The sequence below is a fragment of the Trachypithecus francoisi genome, unplaced genomic scaffold (assembly GCF_009764315.1).
Source record: "Trachypithecus francoisi isolate TF-2019V2 unplaced genomic scaffold, Tfra_2.0 Lachesis_group6, whole genome shotgun sequence".
NCBI classification, from domain to species: Eukaryota; Metazoa; Chordata; class Mammalia; order Primates; family Cercopithecidae; genus Trachypithecus; species Trachypithecus francoisi.
The window spans coordinates 119,940,264-119,957,592 of NW_022681471.1; the positions used below are offsets into that span (position 1 = coordinate 119,940,264).

General features: G+C 38.7%; 2 protein-coding genes across 2 annotated transcripts in view; both read left to right on the top strand.

Moving 5' to 3' along the window:
• PIR (pirin) overlaps positions 1–6,649 on the top strand; it is a 104,185-nt gene extending 97,536 nt beyond the window's left edge. The window contains exons 10-11 of the mRNA XM_033201418.1: positions 915–981; positions 6,332–6,649. Of these exons, the coding sequence (XP_033057309.1) occupies positions 915–981; positions 6,332–6,444 (180 nt within the window). The 3' untranslated portion in view covers positions 6,445–6,649. The remainder of the gene's footprint in view (positions 1–914; positions 982–6,331) is intronic.
• A 96-nt stretch (positions 6,650–6,745) lies between these two features.
• Positions 6,746–17,329, top strand: part of VEGFD (vascular endothelial growth factor D) — a 40,390-nt gene continuing 29,806 nt past the window's right edge. Inside the window, exon 1 of the mRNA XM_033201265.1 lies at positions 6,746–7,595. Within this exon, the coding sequence (XP_033057156.1) occupies positions 7,506–7,595 (90 nt within the window). The 5' untranslated portion in view covers positions 6,746–7,505. The remainder of the gene's footprint in view (positions 7,596–17,329) is intronic.

Genomic DNA, 17,329 nt, shown 5'->3' on the forward strand with positions numbered 1-17,329 from the left:
CTTAAATATTTGTTGAGAAAATGAATTTTAATGGCCACATGATAGTTTTTCTTATAAACATATAATTATTTAACCAACCCCTCGGTTTTGGAGAAATGTTTTCAATTTCTGCTATGATAAATAGTGCTACAATAGTGAAATGCCCTTACACTGTATTGCTAAAACTGTCATTACTGGATTGGAGGACATTAACAATATTGGAGGTTTTGAGTCATATTGTCAAATTGCTCTCTGGAAGGATTACTGCACCAATTGAAAATCTCCCAAACGATATATGAAGGTGTATTTTTCCCTGTATCCGTACAAGCACTGGATATTATGGTTAATATTTTTCCGGTTTCAGGAAAAAAATCGAATCCTTAATTCTAAGCAAAAACTTTTAGAGACTTTAATGTAATAGGACCCTTTTGGAGGGAAATTTGCTTGAGCAGATATCCCTTGCATGCTCTGTTTTTATAAGGTTCCATTTAGTGCAATATTTCTGGGGCATATTTTACATTAATAGTAATAATTTTCAAAAGTAATGACATCTTATTTTGGATTTGCATAACGAATCTTCCCTTTTAAAAATTATATGGCTACTGAGAAATCATATATCCCATGATAAGCCAGTTTAATCACACGGTTTGTCATGAAGATATTTTCAGTTAAAGAAATCTTAATTTAAATTCTCCTTCTTAAATTTGAGAATGTTAATATTTTGGTGGCCTGGACTTATTCTTGAGTTCTACTTGCTACTAAACAACTTAAGAAATAACATTTCCATATTGAGTGTTGCACAGAAAATATTTTTGAAAATTATATTCAGAATCAGGAACATCGCCCATTTGGCTAGCATGTCAATTTCAAATTATTCACAATTTGACCTTCAAAAATGCCTGTTTATTGTTTGATGTTTTCTTTGTTAACTTTAGGATCCCAAGAGAAACCACTTTGTCTTAATTGCTGGGGAGCCGTTAAGAGAACCAGTTGTTCAACATGGTAAGACCAAAATGACAATGATTTTCTTGGTTGATTTTCTTTTTCTTTGAAAACACTGTACATGTATAGTATTGTTGGGAAGAATAGCTGGATTTTTTTTGTCCTGTCTCTCCATCTACAAATCTGAGGATTGTTTAATTTTTCTGTCATCAGAGGGAAATATATACATGATGTTTATTCATCTGTTTTTTTTTTAAAGAAACATTTCTTAAATACCTATTATGTGTGGGATATTGAGTTTGGAACTGTAGGAAGAACAAAAATAGTATTTTTGTATTATGTCATAAGGAATTTTAACTGGAAAAAAAGATTCTACAGTCTATCGGGAACTTTAACATCCTTTTTATCTTTATCAAAAATAAAGGTGACTTCAATACTGTCCTGTAATCTATTGCATTTTAGTAAAAAAAAAAAAAAAAAAAAAAAAGTCTTAGGAATAGTATTTTTAAGAAAATAGTTATTTTTTGTTTATTTAAAAACATGAATAGAGGTAACTGATATAGCGGAAATAGTACTGTACTTAGAGGCAGAAAATCCTGGCTTAAGTACCCATAACGGTTACTTCAACTCTTTGGGTGTTGACTTCTTAATATCATTGTTGTTTGATTAAATGAAGGAACATCTAAAAGCAATTAAAACACATTTTATTATTTAGATAAATGCTTACAAAACATATATTCACTTCACCAATTATTAAATTCAACATGCATTAAAATCCCATTGCATTTCCCTGCCTTGCATGAATTCCCAGGTACCCACAATGATTGCAGATAACCGCCAGCCGCTCAAAAATTTAAAGAACAAGGATTACTTTAAAAATATTCTTTTTTGTTCTACTAACTACTTCAGGGGGAACATTAAATTGTACCCTGCCTCGGCCTGTAGCATTTGACAACCATTTTGTATGCATCTGATTTCCATTCCAAAGGTTTGTGGTTCTTATTTCCTTTTCTCTCAGCTGAACAGCACTGCAATATTGTAGTTTGTTTTTCTGGAAAAAGCCTTCAGACAAACTGAGTAGGGTCATAATCTTTATTCCTAGTAACTAACATTTAGGTGGGAAAAAGATGTGTGAGATGGAAGTCTTATTTTAGGCAATCTCCTCGGTACCAATAATGAAAAGCAAGAGTCTAACTGAATTAGGTGACAGATCAAAGGAGTGGGACTGCTCAAAGCCACCCTACGCTGGGGTCATGTGGATCCTCTCCCAGTGGCTTGGAATACAGGGACACTAGGTATGCCTACACATACAAACTCAGAGTAATCATACAAAATAAATCTGTCCTTTGAAAGCTCAGTTACTGAGAAGCAGAGCGTTTTGTTTTTGTTTTTTAACTTTTAAAAACTCAGACATTTAAATTTTTCTTTTACTTATGTGTGTTTAAAGGCAGCCACAGCCATCTTTGGACTGGGAACTTGTACAAATCTCATGAGTTAGCTAAGACCCTTTCTCCTCTTATCATCGTGTGTCCTTAATTATTCGTCCACAGATTAAGCACAGGAAGTCATAGAATGTTAGGATAGAGAATACCCTTAGCCGTGATGTGGTCATGCCTCTTTTATAGATGAAGAAAATAAAATCCAGATATTTTATTTATTTACTTAATAGATACTTGCATAGAATTTACTATTTCCTAGATATTGGTTAAAGCACTTTGCTAATGTTAATCCGTTTAACCTTCAAAACAACCCTATGAGGTTGGTACTCTCATGCCCATTTTATAGATGAAGAAGCAGAAGGTCAAAGGTTCATTGGCTTACTCAAGGTCACACAGCTGGATTCACACTCAGGCTGTCTGTCTTCCAAACACCCTGCCCTTCTGCCTCTTACCATGCTGGTCATCTGTTGCTCTGCCCTGTAGCTTCTCTAATGGAAAGTGATTGTTAGCAGTGGAGCCAGGAGTCAAACCCTAGTCTCCTGATCCCATGTCTTATGTTCTCTCCACTATACCAAAGTTCTACATAACAAGAGGTTATACGCATGATTTTATACAAGAGAGGGGCTTCAGAGGCTTCATTAGAGAAGTGATGAAAGCTATAATTTGAAAGAGAATTATAGATAACTATCAAATAATTTTCTTGTTCACAACCCTTGTACTTGATCAATTTAAAAACATGCTTTCTGGATTCAGTTTTCTCCTTGAAGATTTGAGGAGATACGCTTCATCACTTAGCTTTAGGGGACTCCAAGCTTCCAATGCTTCCCTGTATAACAGAGCCTTGTTTCCCTAAAGCGTGGTCCATGGACCAGCAGTATCAGCATCACTTGGGAGATAGTTAGAAATGCAGAATCTCAGGCCTCACTCCAGACCTCCTGAATCAGAATCTGCGTTTTAATAAGATTCCCACCTGATTCATGTGCACATTATAAATTGAGAAACATGGCAGACTACCCCAGAAAGTGTCAAAATGGAAGCCTAGAAGCACACCATTCTTACGGAAAATAGTTGGGGACGGGAGTACTGCTCCACAAGTCCCAACTATAGCAAAATTATGAGGCACAAGAATTTGGTCCTTGACTCAGTACCTGCTCCCATCTTCCAAGTTGCATTTCCCTTCCCCTGCGTGTCCTTTAAAAAGTTGTCTTCCCCAGGGTACCCTCTTGGGTTTATTGTTTATTCTGCATATGATAACTCTCTTATTCTTTCCTACCTAATATAGTCCAAACCTCCCTTTCCAGATGAAATTTCTCTCATGAGCTCCAGATCCATAGTTTCAACAATGTACCAGAAACCTCTGCTTGAGAAACCACTTTATTGTCTCTAGTACCTCTATGTTAAAATATCCAGAACCGGGCCGGGCGTGGTGGCTCATGCCTGTAATCCCGGCACTTTGGAAGGTCGAGGCTGGCAGATCACTTGAGGTCAGGAGTTTGAGACCAGCCTGGCCAACATGGTGAAACCCCATCTCTACTAAAAATACAAAAATTTAGCAGGGCGTGGTGGTGCATGACTCTAATCCCAGCTACTGAGGAGGCTGAGGCATGAGAATTACTTGAACCTGGGAGGCAGAGGTTGCAGTGAACCAAGATCGCACCCCTGCACTCCAGCCTGGGTGACAGAGCAAGACTCAGTCTCAAAAAGAAAGAAAGAAAAAAAGAAAAAAGAAAAGAAAAACAAAAAATATCCAGAACCAAACACCTTGCTCCATCCAAAGCCTCCTGTGTCCTGTATCTCAAATACCCTTAACAATTCCACCATTGACTCAGCCTCCCAAGTTAGACACCTGATGCCAAAGTTTTCTTTAAAAATTATAAATCATTATATTACTCCCTACTTAACCTTACAGTGATTCATAATCACCTGCAAAAGTAGGTCCAAACTTCTTCCTGTAGATTGCATCCAAAGTCCAGAAGAGTCTGGTTTCTTCCTATATTTCAGATCGCCATTTTTCCCCCTTTGATCCCTCTCTCCACCACTGTACCCCTATCCCCTCCGGTATTCCTCCAGCACGCTAATCCTGAACATGCCTTTCCTCCTTGTGTGACTGCTCAAACATCACTCCCTCTGTGAATCCTTTCCTGGATTTCTCCTCCTCCCCCTTTCTGTGCTGATTTATAGTTTTTACACTTTTATCCTTCCATATTTCACACAGTTTTGTAATGATTTCTTTTCATATCTGTGTGATAGATTTGAGTCCTTGAGGAGAGGGAGTCTGCCATTTATTTGTCTTTCATCTTTATGTCTTTAGCTTCTAGCACAATGTCTGTCATTTAATGGGCATTCAATAAATACTTAAGAGATAGGTAATTGAATGAATGAATTTAGATGCCTGGGTTTTTTTTCTTCCTACTTGTATTCTATTCCCCACATCCTCTCCAAAGATTTCAGCATCATCAAGACATATTATCCTGTGTCTTCCTTCTCAAGATTTAAATTATAGTGATCACCAAATCCATGTTGATATGATAACAGTGGTTAAGAAGTTTGAATGTGTTATTTTCTCTAAGCAATACAGTTATGTATTAATCAGAATCTCCCAGAGAAAGCCCCTTAGAGCAGGCAGTTCCATAAAAGGAATGTCAGGAACTTCTGCAGACTGGATGAGGACATATACTGAGTGAACAAGTCTGTCAACTGTTCTAAAGACACTGTCAATGTCATATAAAAGCTGGCCTTGTTCATCTAGCAGATCATGGGAGTGAGATAGTCCAGTGCCTCTCCACCCATACAATATATGAAGAAAAGGGAAGAAACACACATTGCCTTCTGGTAGGTTAGGGGAGGACTTCCGGTACATTTTTAGCAAAATCTGAGTTCAGACCCAGCAGTTAGACAAAGGGGTCAGCAAACTATGGTCCATGGGCTACATCTGCCCACTGCATGTTTTTGTAAATGAAGTTTTATTGGGACACAGCCATACCTATTCACTTTTGCATTATCTCTGGTTGCTTTTGCACTTTGATGAAAGAGTTGAGTAGTTGAGACAGACACTGTTTGATCCACAAAATCTAAAATACATACTATTTAGCCCTTCCTAACAAACATTTGCCAACCCTAGAAAACTTTTTTAAAATGATGCTTTTTGACTAGAAATTTTTATAATCTTCTGTTTATTGTGCTGCCAATTTTCAAAAAATGACTTAGAATCCTCAAATAAGTATATAGCCTTATATGCTGCTTAGACACCAAAGCTATGATAAGATTTGTCAGTTCTTTGTATCACATGGGTTCAATTCTTGACATCAGCTAATGTTATAAAAATAACTACAAAAATGGTTGTAATAGAACCAAATCTAAGACTCTTTTTAATATAAAAGATCACCATTGCTGGTGAGAACCCTATACTGAATGGGTGAGATGCTATTGCATTTATCTGAAGTTTTGTCTTTATAATCAATAATCATACACAAACCTAGCCAAAAAACTCGTTTTATAGTCCTCGGGGATTGGACACTGTGAAATAAACTTTTACTCTTCAGATGTGCTTGGATTTTTTTTTTTTTTTTTTTTTTTTTTTTTTTTTTGAGACGGAGTCTTGCTCTGTCGCCCGGGCTGGAGTGCAGTGGCTGGATCTCAGCTCACTGCAAGCTCCGCCTCCCAGGTTCACGCCATTCTCCTGCCTCAGCCTCCCGAGTAGCTGGGACTACAGGCGCCCGCCACCTCGCCCGGCTAGCTTTCTGTATTTTTTAGTAGAGACGAGGTTTCACCGTGTTAGCCAGGATGGTCTCGATCTCCTGACCTTGTGATCCGCCCGTCTCGGCCTCCCAAAGTGCTGGGATTACAGGCTTGAGCCACCGCGCCGGGCCGGGTTTTGTTTTAAACTAAGAACCACAGAAATACATACCATTTCTAGTGGTAGAGGAAAATATTGCCACCCAGAACTTTCTGAATGTCTCTTTCTGCCCTAGGTCCATTTGTGATGAACACCAATGAAGAGATTTCTCAAGCCATTCTTGATTTCAGAAACGCGAAAAATGGGTTTGAAAGGGCAAAAACCTGGAAATCAAAGATTGGGAACTAGTGGAAAGCAGGAGAGCAGGTCTCGATGTGTCCTAGAATTTTGCCATTTATGAGACTGAGCCATTGAAGGCATTCCATTTCTAAAGCTTATTTAGCCGGTGCTTCTAAAGAATTCCACACTAAAGTGATAACGTGGTTTTTGTAACAAGAAATGTAGTATATTTCCTGGCACATACAAATAAACCTAATCATTGTTTCTTTAAAAATCGGTGTTTTTCATTTGAAATACCTGTTACTAAGCTTCTGTTTAAAAAGTCATTTTGTGTATGTTTGCCTTTTTTTGCATGTATGGATGGATGTTTTTATTATTTTTGTGCATGTGCAGGTTTTCAAAATCATATTTGATTGCTTTCTGTGTGTCATTGGCAGCAGATGCATGAGCATCTGAGGTCCCTTCTTAAGCAGTCCTACTGAGATACAAAGGTCAAAGCTATGTGCTGGGGTTTCATGTTACAGGTTATCTGCTTTAAAATAACAGCAGCCCTGAACATTTGAGTCAGTTCTTAAAACTGCCCTGCTATTGGTAGGGACGCAACAGGATTACAGCCAAGACTTCTCTGCATTTTCTGCCAAAATCTGTGTCAGATTTAAGACACATGCTTCTGCAAGCTTCCATGAAGGTTGTGCAAAAAAGTTTCAATCCAGAGTTGGGTTCCAGTTTTCTGTAGCTGTAAGCATTGGTGACCACACCACCTCCTTACAAAGCAACTGGAACCTGCGGCATACGGTGGAGAGATTTTTTTAATTTGCTGGACATGAAATAAATTTACAGTGCTTTCTAATTTCAGGTAGAAGACATGTCCACCTTCTGATTATTTTTGGAGCATGAGAACATTTTAATTTTTTTCATCTCTCTCTCCCCACCCCTAAGATTGTGCGAAAAAAGCGTACCTTGCCTAATTGAAATAATTTCGTTGGATTTTGATCAGAACTGATTATTTGGTTTTCTATGTGAAGTTTTGAGGTTTCAAACTTTCCTTCTGGAGAATGCCTTTTGAAACAATTTTCTCTAGCTGCCTGATGTCAACTGCTTAGTAATCAGTGGATATTGAAATATTCAAAATGTACAGAGAGTGGGTAGTGGTGAATATTTTCATGATGTTGTACGTCCAGCTGGTGCAGGGCTCCAGTAACGAACATGGACCAGTGAAGGTAGGTGAGCTCAATTTTTAATATGATGAAGTTCTTTTTATTGGCTCGTACAGAGGACTTGCTTTGCCCTCACTATTTTTGAAACAATATAAAAATGCAGAACCATCCTAGTAGTGGACTGGACAGGATATATCCTGCATTTGTTAGTGACTGTTCTGTTCCTTACTCGTATTAAACTTCTGGCCATGAGTATTTGAAAATGCTGGGGTGGGGTCAGTTGTTTTTTGAAGTTATGGTAGAAGATGAGCAGTCCGGAATCTTTTTGGATGGAGAATTTCTCCTCAGTTGCATATGCAGATGGCACAGTGGTTTTTTAATGAAACATTGATTTGTTTTTATGACTGATAACTTTGTGGGCCATTTATTTTCAGGTCTTTGTGAGCAGCAGAGGTTAGTTTATGTGTTTGGTAAATTGAAAATTGCAGTGCTTTCTATGGACATTTTCTATCTGCTTTTGCAAATCACCAGTTGCCGTCATTCAGAAAAATGTGTTCTCAGAGAGTGTTTGGTTTTTTTGCTTCTTGAAAGGTGTACAATTCAACACTAATGAAATCTTTGGTTCTATGAGCAAGCATCAAATAGAGCTTAATGAATGGAGAGTAATGCAAAAAATTAACCAGAATGTTACTGACTGTTGGAACAATATTTAGCCCAATTTTATGCATTTCATAGATTGTATATATTTTAAGCTTCTATTTTGAAAATGATTCGGATGTAATTGTTTGGACTGAAGTGGTGCTAAATCATTATTGATTTAGGAATTTCTGGCCTTGAAAAGACAATTAAATGTGAGTTTGAGTTTTTGTAGCTGTTGTTTAGGACATGCATTTTCAACAGCGGTGATATCGCCCCCAGCAGGGGAAATTGGTTCGTGGAGGGCTGAAAAAGTTTTACTCTTTTGATACATCACACACAGACGTACATAGAGTACATATGGTATGTATTTTAAAATACGGTATGCATTCAAATGTCGTAGGGGAAAAATGTCTTAAAAGGCTCCTGGCTGGTGTTGGTGGCCTGGCGAAGGTGGGGGTTGAGATTAAAAAATGTTGAACGCTGAGCTGGAGGTGAGTAGGAAGTCACCTTGTTTGGTAGCCAGCACTTTTCTAACTTTTCAAATTCCAAATGTACACAGGAGAACTCACAGTGTTCAGCTCCATTGTACTGCCATCAGCCTTCGTATTGGATCTCAAGGCCAGACTATAGGTCAATGGCAGTGTGAATGTAAGCATAGGTAACAGGAGAAAACTGTCTGACTTGTTTGAAGCAAGTAAGACGTTTCAGACTGTCCAGCTTTGTCGTAAGTTCATAAAACGGAAATCCTTTAGATGTGCTGGGCTCCTCAAGTTTTAAAATATTTCCATTTCCCTTGTAAAACATTACTTTATCTGATGGTATAGCAAAGGAGACTCTGAATTGTTGGACGTAAGTCATATTCTTTAGGTTGCTGAGCTCTTTTAAAGAGCGCAAGCACCAAGAATGTCTCAGGTGTCCTGGGCACTGTGAAGTTTTATTTATTTATTTATTTATTTATTTATTTATTTATTTATTTATTTATTTAAGATGGAGTCTCACTCTGTCGCCCAGGCTGGAGTGCAGTGATGCAATCTCGGCTCACTGCAACCTCCGCCTCCCAGGTTCAAGCGATTCTCCTGCCTCAGCCTCTCGAGTAGCTGGGATTACAGGTGCGTGCCACCATGCCCGGCTAATTTTTTGTATTTTTAGTAGAGACGGGGTTTCACTGTATTAGCCAGGATGGTCTCGATCTCCTGACCTCATGATCTGCCTGCCTTGGCCTCCCAAAGTGCTAGGATTACAGGCGTGAGCCATCGCGCCCGGCCCGGCACTGTGAAGTTTTAAATGCTTTGAATGTACTGTTAATATAAAAATTTGTTGAATGGAGCAACGAAGGAAAGCAACTGAATTGGCATGTGACAGAAAACAAGTCGTTACGCGTGGAGGATGCAGCATTATATACTTACTAATATGATTAGCAATTTTTTTCATTCTATACTTACTAATACGATTGGCATTTTTTTCAGAATATATCAGAATTTCCTTTAAAAAGTGAAGCTACATATACTGAACTTATATCCACCCAACCCCTCGCCCGATTAAATTATTTCTAATATGAAGGAAAGGATTGCCTATAGTTAAACAGAAGTTTTGGCATAGATGTGACAGAGTGGTAAGCGATAGTGAGATGTATAATATTGGTCATAGTTTTCTTTTTTCCCTAACTTTTAGAATATAAAACCTAAGAGGAAATAATGTTTCTAAACGTTAAAGTTCTTCTTGTTAAAATTAAAATGTAGTGTGAAAAGATGTTCATGATGGTAATGGTTTAGGGTGGTGGTATTTTTTTTGTTTTTACTTTTTGAAATAAAATGTTTTATTTATGATAAGAAATTTCCATGGTCTTCCTCAGTACTTGGTCCATGTGTATTTCTTTCTCCTCACCCTCTCCTCTTCTAACCACTTCTTTTCCAGAATGGATGGTGATGCCAATTTTGCTGCTAGGTTGTCCTCCAGCCACCCCCAGTCCAGTTTTCACTTCCTAGCTTTAAACATTGTCCACTTTTCCAGCTTAGACTAGCATTGCCTCTACGATAGTTCTATGTGTCTGTGAAGAATTGTGTTTTTCCTGTAGCAATCATGAAATAGCTACTAGTACTCTGGACAATTGTGCTTAATGCCGTTTGCGTGTAAGGCCTCCTAATTTCGTTAGTCTTGCCACTTGTGCTTGCAAGTATAGCTGTTTGGAGTCAGCAGTGCCTGGAACATGTGAATTGAGACAAATCTGTTTGAAAATCTCAACTTAAGATTTCAAATCTACTGTGTATACTGTTTAGCTGTTAAGTTTCTCAGTCTAAGAAGAACACGTTTTCCTCTAGAAATAAGGTTAACCCAGTACCTATGCATGGTTCATTCATATAATCAGATTACAGCCTAGATGTAGTATTTATTTCTGTTTCTATTTTCTCCAGTTTTTTTAATACAGCTCAGACAGTCATAGACAGTTGTACACGATGTGCACTACACAACTCTAGGGTGCTCCATGCATATAGACACATCTGTATGTGACAGCCCTAAGTACAATGTGGTAGACACTCTGGACATTTGGTAAATAAGTATCTACATCCTCACTCTCCTGTCATTCACATTGGTCTTCTGGCCAGCACTATTTCTAGTTTATTTAATAAACAGTTCTTGTCCACAGCAATTTTGTGAGTCATGAAGACATGTCACTATTGCAACAAAGGAATACCAGGCCATGGTAGGCTTTCACAACTTTTTCTGACAGAATTTGTTTCTTTTTGCTTTATCTTCCCTGTATACTATCTTTTTTTTTTTATCCACCCGGTTTCTTAATTACACTGGTAGAAGAATATTGGTGGGTGATGGAGTCATTCACATTCTGTGTAAGACTCAAATCAGTCCAAGATCCACAGGAATGTGGGATACTTCTAACTTTCATGAGAAGCCACATGGCTCACAAGATTTCTTTACCTTTGTGTCGCTTGCCTTCTCCTGAAATCGTCTCTACAGTGAATCGAATAACAAGGACTGAGGTGTATTTTCCATATTTAATTCCAGGAAGCAGTCCCACTCCTACTCCCTGCCCTATTTCCAGTTCCAAAGTCATGTACAGGGAAGTCCATTGACTTTGATGTTGGTCAAATGGCCCAGCAAACTCTTGTCCACTTTTCTGTCAGGCACAGTCCTTGGCACAAAAGACATCTGAAATACTTTCCATTAATTTCTTCTTTATTTATGACCTTGTAGTTAAATGTGTTGAATCATATGCTTCTATACACATCTGTTTTAATCCAGTTTCTCACTTATAACTGGTGACTGAAACTTTTATATCACTATAGCATATTATTGGTACCCAGGATACAATAGAACCCTCGATATCTTATATGTTCAATATAGTATTTCCTTGTATGACTTATTTCTTAACATAAAAATCCTGTTTTGGACCTGTGGATAAACCTTTACTATAAATCCCAAAGACAATTTCTGGAATGAGAATATGGTATTTGCACACACACATGATTCCATGTAGAACTTGAGGTAATAAGATCTGGGACTCCCAGATACATTTATTATTACCACAAATGAATAGAGGTGCTACAGAATAGGCACAGAAATGACAGTAAAATGGTTTCTGAGCACATTTCTAGGCTCAACTTTTTTCTACAACTTAGGATGAACAGAGACAGTGGAAACTGTATATAATTGGGAATGTGACTGAGATGAGACAAAGATGAGATGGAAGCATTTCTTCTTCCCTTGCTTTTCTGGTGGTAGGTTCACTTTTCTGTCTTCCTTGCCACTAGTTCTTGCAGTCCCTACCAAGACACTAGGGCATTATACAGCAAAGTCACCCTGAGGCCCCCTGCTACTGCATCATGAAGCCTTAGCTGGTTGTGATGTCTTAGTTCATAAACAATCTCCCTTGTCTGTCATTAGAGCTTTCCAATATTTGACAGTTCATTCATTTATTTTTTTCAACAGGTATTTATTGGGCACCTATATATCTAGGCACTGATCTAGGGGCTGGGAATGAAGTAGGAAATAAGTCTAGGGGCTGAGAATGCAGGAGGAAATAAGACAATGTTTCAATTCTCTTGGAATTTGCATTCCAAGTATGGTGGGTAGAGGCAGACAATATGCAAATCTGTAACATGTCAGGTGTGACAAATGCTATGAAGAAAATCAAGTAGGGGGAGCTGATACAGTACTGAGTAAATCAGAGGAGACCTTTCTGATTCAGTTATGTCTCTGCAGAGTCCTGAAGGAAATAAGAGAGACAGAGGCAACCATCAATGCAGTGGCCATGGTTGGCACAGCAAGTTGGCTTTGATATCTGGGTATTAGCCAGGGAGCTGGTGCAGCTGGAGGTGGGGTGAGTGGAGGCCAGAAGTGCAGTTGTTGAGGTTGGAGAAGTAGCCAGGGAAGATCATGTAAGGTGTGACTGTGCTCCCATAAAACTTTATGGACACTAAAAATTGAATTTTATGTAATTTTCCTGCATCATGAAATTAAAAAAAAAAAAAAATTTGTTTCAACCATTGGAAAATGTAAAAAATTGTTCTTACCTAACAGGCCATACAAAAACAGGCTGCAGGTTGGATTTGGCCCATGGGTCATAGTTTGGCAATTGTGTTATATATAAATCATTACACTATTTTATCTTCATCATGGTACACATCCATACCTGACATGTTTTATTTGCCTGTGTATACATTTATTGCTTTGTCGCCGTCTACTAGAATACAAGCTTTTTGAGAAAAGGAGCTCTTAATTGTCTTGTTTACTGCAGCATCCCAATCACCAGTGAAAAGCCTATAATAGAGTAGATACTAAAAACAGTATTTGTTGACTGATTGATGGACTAGACCTCAGGATTTTTAAATGTCCAGGATCAAGATATGAACTACTGCATTAAATCATCTCCAACATCTACTCTTATGATGGCTGGTCTGACTTCATGATTTAAAAAAAAATTCTAAAGCATTTTTAAGGCAGTATATTCACCCTGTGCTGTTTTCCTGTGGGCATAGGATAGGATTTCTGTGGATGTATCAAAGACTCCTCTAGTGTCCTTCCAGGCACAAGCCATCCTATAAGGCGTTGCCTTTTAGGAGCCACAGGTGTAGAAGGAAGTCATCTGAGCCCATTATTCCAGCCTGTTGGTAACACAGAGATGAGCAAAGCAGCATCTGTACAGGGGTCTAGACAAAACTTCGACATTTTGATGTTTTCCTTGATCCCTGAGATCCTTAGAAATGCTACCTATGCTTTCATTTTATGCTAGGTGGTTTGTAAAGTCATGGTAAATTATGGCAAAATACTCTGGTCAGATACTTTATCAGGCTAGGCCAGGATATGCTGTGAAAACAAACACCCCCAAAATCTTGGTGGTCCATAAACAACAGAGACTTATACCATTTTTATCGCTTATGCCACATGACCAGCCTGGTTCATCCGGGGTCAACTCCACATGGGGATTGAAGCTGACTGAGTATCTGATCTTGAATGTTAGGAATCACTATGACAGAGGGAGGGAGAGCCCCAGAGAGCCCCACCCTGGCACTTAAATTCTCTGGCCCAGAAGTGACACATATTACCTCTAGTTGTGGCCCCTTGACCCACTGCCCCATCTAGCCACAAAGGGCCAGGAAGTGTAATCCCACCATGCGCTCAAAAGGCAGCGAGATGGAAATATTTGACAAACAATATTAATGACTGTGACACATGGTGAGTTCTTCACATTGGTGACTTCTAAGTGCTTCTGAACACACCTTTGACTGTAGAATGTCAAAAACATTCCCAATTTTATAGCAGTGCTGGAAAATGAATTGTATTGAGACAACTTGGGAGGAGTAGAAGGAGATAGAATAAAAAGAAAAAAATTCACTGATTTCTGTCACGCCTCCTTTAACGCATGGAAGAACATATACATTGCTTAGAAAATCACATTACCACATTCAGAACAACTTTAGTGAAGATGGGAAACAACCATGGCTGGTCAATGGGGTGAAGCGTGCTGAAGGAAGACAGATTTACTTCTCAGGGGGCATCTTCTCTCTGGGAAAAAGAAAGACACATATTCATCTCGGTAAATATTTGTGGAATGTCTACCATGTGCCAGGCATATGAGTGAAAATGATGTTTTTATAAAATAAAGATGTCTTAAGTATTTGCGTGTCTTACTAACAGTGAGGGAGTTCAATTGGGCCAGTGGGAAGGATAATTTTATGCCTGAAACTTTAGTAATGTAAATTTTTATGCTGATTCTCTTTTTGTCATTCACTGAGTATTCCTAAGTAACTATAACACTCACATATTGGAGATAAGTATTGGTTTCCTGAAATCTAGGTTTGGCTAACATTGCTTCTGAAAAGGGAAAATGTTGAATGTGTTGAATGTCCCTGTGGCACATTCTTGCTGTTGCTTACTGTTCCATTATGGAGAGTGTTAGAAAGAGTGTAATTTTGATTGAATGACTATGCTAAAAAAACACCCTAAATAAGAAACTGCACAGAAAGAACAGAGTGGAATGAAAAAGTGAAAACAACTTTGCAATGGTGTGCTTCATTTACAAGTACATTGTCACAGCAAGACTAGGGATGATTGGGCATCTTAGAGAGTGCAGAGGATGTTGATAAGGAAGAGGAAGAGGAGATCAGTGGATGTTGATGTGGGACACTAGATCCTTAGTGAAGAAGTGTGAAAGAGGGTATGCTGGGCTGACTGCCACTGGCATAGCAAGGCTGCTTTGTAGAAGGGACAATAAAGTTTTGCATAAGGATCCTTTTCCCATCCAATGGATTATGCTATACTTTGGCAGGAATAGGGCTGTAGCAGTTAACCATTGCCACAATAATGCTGTGTAACACAGCAGTCCAAATTTCAGTGGCTTAAAACATCACTACCTTATTCTCACTTATGTCTCTGAGTCAGCTGGGAGTCAGAGGATTAAGGCTCAAGGCATAGGTTGGGTGCAGGTCAGCCCCACATGTCTCTCATCCTTCTTTGATCAGTGGGCTAGCAGGGGCATGTGCTTGCAGTGATGGTGGAAATAGAAAAACGTGCAATCATAGGTGAGTTTCAAGCCTCTCCTCGCATCGTGTCTTGTAACGTCTCATTGGTCAATAGGGCTGGGAAATATATCCCTCCCTCAGAGAGTTAGGAGTGGAAATGAAATTGTTGTTAACAATAAATAGCCTAATCACCATAAAGGCTTTGGGTGGCACATTGGGCCCTTGATCTTGGAGATCAGTGATAGAGAGACTGTAACAGACCTCAGGAACCCCTTGGGGTTGTTCAGAGCATACTTCTAGAGGGTCTGGGGTTGTCTTGCCATTCAAGTCCATCCCACACCCATCTGCCCCCACATATCCTAAGCACAGTTATGTCAAGTGAGAACAGAGGCATTTGAATGGAGCACAGATTTCAAACACATAAAGGCAGGGCATGGCCATCTCTCCCAGTGCTAGATGATCTGACTGGGAGGAAACCACAAGCAGTCTTCATCAAATTGGAGGAAGTGGAGGTCCCAGGCATTTAGCCCCCTAGTATGTCCTTAAAAAACCCAGACGGCCATGCACACACACTCACACAAATGCGCACACACACATACATTCACACACACACTCTTTTCCTGCATTTGTAGTTCCTTTCCTCAGTCTAACTTTAATTAAACAACCTGGATTTCATATATATTCATTTAAATATAGAATTTCGTAAACGAAAGAGCCACCAGAACCACCAATGGTAGCATGAGGCCCCTGAAATGAAAGACGAGCCCACCCCAACCTTAAATGACCAGGTTTCTGGACTTCAGAGAAGCAAGATCAGACCCTTGGCAGGTTCCATCTGATCAGCCACAGCAGCCATAGCTACAGCAATAATTATTAGCAAGTGTGCGTTCTCCCTGCCCTAGTTAGTGCACCCTATACCCTCAGGTGTCATCTGTTCTAGGTAAAGTCAGACCCTAATAACAAAAAACCAAAATGTAAAATGTTGGTTTTTTTTTTTTTTTTACACACTTCTAAAGACACGTAAAGCCTGAGCAGATACCTTAAAATTCATCTTCTATCTGAAAACACCTCCTAGAACCATTTTTAAAAGGAGACGGAGGCAAGGTGGAGAAAGAAAGTTTGTCTTTGATTTACCCTGGGAAAGTTGTCTTTTAAAAAAATTTTAATGTCTATGTACTATGATAGGAGTTGCCGTGTCTTGCTCTTTTCAAGCTCACCACTCTGGCTCCTAAGGAATATCAGGGCCCCTAAAACACAGACTTCTAAACCCCAACACATATAGGAAAGAAAGGAAAGAGGAAAGAAAGAAAGGAATGCAACATTTATTGTGTGCCTACCGTATACCTGACTCTTTCCTACATATGGCCTCATATAATCTCTTCATCAGCTTTATGAGATGACTATTATTAACAATGCCACTTTATAAATGAGGAAATCAAGCCTTAAGGAAGTCAAATACCATATCCTTAGTCAAATAGCAAAAAAAAAAAAAAAAAAAAAAGAGTAGTGCCTAGATTCAAAGACAGTTTATTTTTTTTAACTTATAGAGTAAAATGGATATTTTTCCTTTTGGTGTGTAGTTCTATGAATTCTAACACATGTATAGATTTATATAACCACAACTGTAATTAGGATACAAAACTATTCCATCACCCCCCAAAAATTCACTTACATTATCCTTTTATAGTCAGACCCTCCTCCCAGCCTCCCAACCTCTGGCAATCACTGATCTGTTGTTCTTCACTATGGTTTTGCATATTTGGTTCACTGTCATTCTGGTTTTTTGGGAATGTCATATAAATGGAATCATACACTATGTAACAGTTTGAGATCGGCTTCTTTCATTCATACTGCCTTTGAGATTCTGCCAGTGTCCCGGTAGTTCATTCCTTTTTATTGCTGAGTAGTATTCTATTGATTGCTGAACCATTCACCCATTGAATGACACATACGTTGTTTCTAGTTTTTTGGCTATTGTGAATAAAGCTACTACAAACATTCATGTACATGTATTTATGTGAACATACGGCTTCATTTATCAAGGGTAGAATCCCCAGAAGTAGGACTGTTGGGTCGTATGGTGAGCATATGTTTATAAGAAACTGCAAACACATTTTCCAGAGCGTTATGCCATTCAAAGCCAGTTTTGAGCAATTCAAATCTATGCTTTCTCCTTTCCAG